The sequence below is a fragment of the Sinocyclocheilus anshuiensis genome, unplaced genomic scaffold (genome assembly GCF_001515605.1).
Source record: "Sinocyclocheilus anshuiensis isolate Anshui unplaced genomic scaffold, SAMN03320099.WGS_v1.1 scaffold421, whole genome shotgun sequence".
Lineage (NCBI taxonomy): Eukaryota > Metazoa > Chordata > Actinopteri > Cypriniformes > Cyprinidae > Sinocyclocheilus > Sinocyclocheilus anshuiensis.
Genome location: NW_015540859.1, coordinates 70 through 4,661, shown reverse-complemented (window position 1 = coordinate 4,661; position 4,592 = coordinate 70). Strand labels below are relative to the sequence as shown.

The window sequence follows — 4,592 nt, the reverse complement described above, 5'->3', positions numbered from 1 at the left end:
TTTTTGGCTATTGCTAGAAATATACCCCAGCGACTTAAGACTGGTTTTGTGCTCCAGAGTCACATACAATATGTATTAATGTTTTTTCCATTATTTGATTGTGATGTATATGAAAGCGGGTGTGTTTGTATTACATTTTCTTTGTCCTGATTTGGGCATGCAGGTCGTGTCTGTCAGCTGAAAGTGTTCTGCTGTGGGACTGCTGCTTCAGACACTTCTTACAGCTTCAGCAACAGAAAATCCTCAGCGTTGAACACATCATCCAGCTCTTCACTCCACTCCTAGTGCCAAGCAATGCCACCTACACTGAGAAGGTACCGCTCTTACCTGATTTCTGCTTCACAATCATTTCTCAAATCTATCTATTAGGGGTGTAATGATACACGTATTCATATTGAACCGTTCAGTACGAGGCTTTTGGTTCGGTACGCATTACAAACCGAACGATTCGTTGGACAAATCCTATTACATTTGGAAAATAAAAGAGCTTAAAATGAGTAAAATATAATTTTCTCAGTGCCACTGTGCTCAACAAGACAGCCCAAATGACGTAACAGGCAACGCATTTCTTCAGTGTTGTCACATGAAAAGATATAATAAAATATTTACAAAAATGTGAGGGGTGTACTCACTTCTGTGAGATACTGTATATATGTCTATGTCTGCGATCACCTCCCCTTGCTGGGTTGCATCGAAAGACGATCTTGTATCGACGATAGCCAGATATATTGTCAAAAACATCAATTATTGGCAATATTAAGAGGATTTGGCTTTTCCAATTAATGTAGGCCTATTACATTCTTATTTTATTAGGCCTATTATTATTATGAAGTTACTTTTATTATTAAATCAAGATTACAATTAATTTGCGCCAGCGGCATAAATTATGGCATAACTGACGCGCTGCGAGGATAACAAAATATTAGGCTATTTACTCCTCGATTAAAATGTTTTTAACAAAAGTCTTTTAAAACAGGTCTATTGTACAGTGAATTATAGACCTATAATTAAAATATTAACACTGCAGTCATCAATAAAAATCAATGAAATAAGCTTTTATTTCAAGCACCGACTTTCAAAAACAACCTGTTTAACATGAAATACAGTATGTTTCTTCTCATTTTTTTCATTATGTACGGGCCATAAGAGAAATATTAAGGGAATAAATAAAAACAGTTAGCGATATACCATTATCAGCATATGTTGAAGTAGATTCGTCTCTCGCTGTCTCTGAGAGAATATGCGCGTCAGATGCCGAAAGCTCCGTTACTCCGTCATTCCGTTTGTACTTTCACTTTCTACATAGTGAATTGACTGAGATTAAGATGTTCACCAGCATAACTCTTGCACAAAGTTTGCACATATCGTTGCTTGTGTGATATCCATTGGCTCGCCTTCGTGGTTTTAAACAGAAATATTTCCAACACTACGACGTAACCAATTACTTTCTTTCGTTCTTTCTTTCTTCCACGGGTCCTTAACTGTTAACAGCAGGAAACAGTTTTTCTAGGAAAAACTCCAGTTCTTTAATTAATTAAAATGGAAATCTACTTCAGCATTGCTGAAAATGCCCTTAAAGTTTCAATGATTCATGTTAGTGTCCATAAAACCACTTTTTAATGTCTGTAGTGGTGAATATGGAGGCATTATTATCCCGGAATATGTAATAATTACAAGAAAATAATGTTTTTAGAATATGATGCAGCTGGCCCAGTAAAATGACCTCACCCTGTAAATGTATATGGGTCTTTCCTAGAGCAGCCCTGCTATAAATTCCAGCTTTATAAAGTTCTTTTCTTTTTTGTTAAAATGAGGTCATGGGGTTGGTGTTACTCTCCTGTTGTTATAAGGCTGTGTTATGTGGCATTTGGCCTCTGATGTGTGAATCTATTGCTAGGATGTGATAATAGTTGACATTTGACCTCCTTTCCTTGTCATTATTTCTGATAGTTTCTCTTGACACAGTGCAGAATTTATCAGCATTTTTTACTTGCATAGTGAATATTTGGCTTGCTTTATAGTTGTGGTTTATATATTGCTCATGTATATTTCAGTTGTTCTGTTTGTTCTGTATCTCATGCAGAGAAAATGAATTCTGATCTCAGGATCTGACCCGAGGATGACAATCTTACTAACAGTTTACAAAGACTTAGTAATATTAGTGTTTTGTAATATTGCTTAACAGCAGTTTTAAGTTGAGAGCAGAGCTTTGAATAAAGATAACGATTTTATTTTTTATTTTTTAAAGTCAGTCACCAGCTTCTCTCATGCAGTGCATTGCCTGTGGTATCAGCCCTCAGATCTTGTAGAATTGTATGTGAAAAGATGAGAGGCTGAGCAGTGAGTGGCTCAGATGGAATCTGCATATTTTCTGCACTGATTTTTGCTAGAAAATTATTCTGGAGATTAGATTTTTAAATTCAAATACATGGTAAAAATGTGTTAAATAGTACTGCCAAAATGTTTAATTAACAGACATTCAGTGGGTGCTGCTGATTCTATGTGGGAATCCTACATGTTTTGTTGTTGTTGTTGTTTTTAGCAAATTCCAAACATTAAAAACAAAAAGCACATTCAATCTAGTCAGGCTGAATCTGGACATTGTACACATATTGATATCATTATGAATAACGTGATTTGGAAATATCATGGAATTTCAAAACTGCGATTTCCGGGCCTGCAAAAGGATTAGTTTTTGTGAAATATAATTTTTTCTAATCATGCATGACTGGTAATATTAGGTGGTGGAACCCTGAAATAAAGACAAGTCGTCTCTTTGTCATCCAGGCAGGGGAGCTGTTGAAGAGGCTTCTGACCTACGAATCCGAGAACCATCAGCCGTCATCTTCTTGCAGCTTGCCCTCTCTTCTGGATGACAGTGTGGAAATCAAGCCCGCCAGGCCTTCCACAACAAATGAGCAAACTGTTGGAACACAAAGGTAGTAGGCTTGTTTGACATTTCCGCTTAGCTGGCACTTTTATGCATTTACAAATTCTGCTTATTGCAAAGATCAGTTTTTCCGGCTTCAGATGAATAGCCTGTTTAAATACGCACAGGTGTTAAGAGCCGTGCTCGGCCAGACAGTTTAGATCAGAGAGAGTAACTGAGAAGGGACTCCCCAAAAGCAGGCAAAGCGCATGAACGGCTCATTTCCAATGCCAAAGCAGAGAAGCATCAGCTCGGTGGCTCCATTCTGATGAAGGAAGAGGGGACCTCGAGTACTCGCAGGATGCCAGAGCTCTGACCCTCGTGAGAATACACTTTTGCCCAAATCTCATTTCTGACAAAGCCAGCCAGCCTTCATTCTCCCTTTAAACCTGTCTTAATCAGTCCTGCTGTTCAGATTCAAAAAGCTCCCCACCCCCCTTCCCCAGCTCTTTCTCTTTCTTTTCTTTCTCGTTTCTCCTCTGTCTCGCTCTTCCACCGTCTCTCTGAGCTGCGCTTTCCTTCTCTTTTCTTTGTTTCAGGAATTCAAAGTGCTAAAGAGGACAGTGCCGACCAAAGCCCAGTGGAAAGTATTCCTATTAGAGGTAAAAAGGCAGATCGAAGAAGCGCCCGTTCGGGAGTTCTTCTGTGCCTGTTTTGTCTTTCTCCTCACGCAGTAGATAATGGGGGTCCCTTTTTTTCCCAACTGGGTAGCTGTGAAAGGATGATCAAGGTGAATCAGAGGTCAAAGTCCCACCTGAAGAGTGGAACAGTTCCTCTAATTATCGGCAGAGAAAACAAACCCGTCTCTTTTCTTCTGCTCTAGGTATGGGTGAAACTGAGATTCTCAGAGCGCATAATGCGGAGGTTTAATTGTCCGCCGGCCGGGTTGGGGGTGCCGCACAAGATCTGTCATTGGTTCTCATTATCTGCTAAACAATGCCAGCCAGAGGCGGACTTGAAAAGACTGGATGTCAAGGCATCCTTTGAAAAGCCTCGGGTAGCAAGTCCCAGCGCCAGCTCAGAAATGTAAAACTATCCATTATTCCACTTGGCTATCTGATTTCAAACTGTGCCTTTCATGCGCAGGGCTAGCCCAAGAGCGCCACGGAGAGAGAAGTCCAGCTTCTCACTGCAACTAATCAAAGACATTATGGTAGTAGAAAACTGCCTCTGCTGTCCCTGGCTGCTTATGAGCTGTTTACAGGCGGCTAATGAAGATTGCGTCGAGTTCTGTTGCCTTTCGTATTACATCACTTTGCAATCATCAGTGGAAACAGCGTCCGAATGTTGGCCTTCCACCGTCTCCATGTTGGTAAAGCGCCGGCACGCACAATAGTGTTTTATGTATATGGCGGACAAAAAGGAAATCTTTAGATGCTCTTTCTACATGCTACTGATGCCTATATTTTGCAGTCATTACACCGGAAGAAACAAACTACATACCATACTGCAGATATCAGGATAACGAGATGCTGGAAAGTATTTTGTCTTTGGGAGCGTAACCACTTTGCATTTTTTTTTTTCCCTTTGCTTTCAGCATTTAAAACTCATACTTTTGTTTTCCAGGGCTCGTTTTCAAAAATATTTTAAGCTTGAATGCTCACTGGTTAAAGATCTCAATTTCCAAAGTTTATAGAACATGAAAGACAGAGTTTTGAATGGA

The 4,592-nt window shown here is 39.6% G+C and overlaps 1 protein-coding gene across 1 annotated transcript in view; it reads left to right on the top strand.

Moving 5' to 3' along the window:
• Window positions 1-3,404, top strand: part of LOC107687933 (centrosomal protein kizuna-like) — a 23,356-nt gene extending 19,952 nt beyond the window's left edge. Inside the window, exons 9-10 of the mRNA XM_016485422.1 lie at window positions 164-314; window positions 2,788-3,404. Of these exons, the coding sequence (XP_016340908.1) occupies window positions 164-314; window positions 2,788-2,943 (307 nt within the window). The 3' untranslated portion in view covers window positions 2,944-3,404. The remainder of the gene's footprint in view (window positions 1-163; window positions 315-2,787) is intronic.
• Window positions 3,405-4,592: the final 1,188 nt, after the last annotated feature.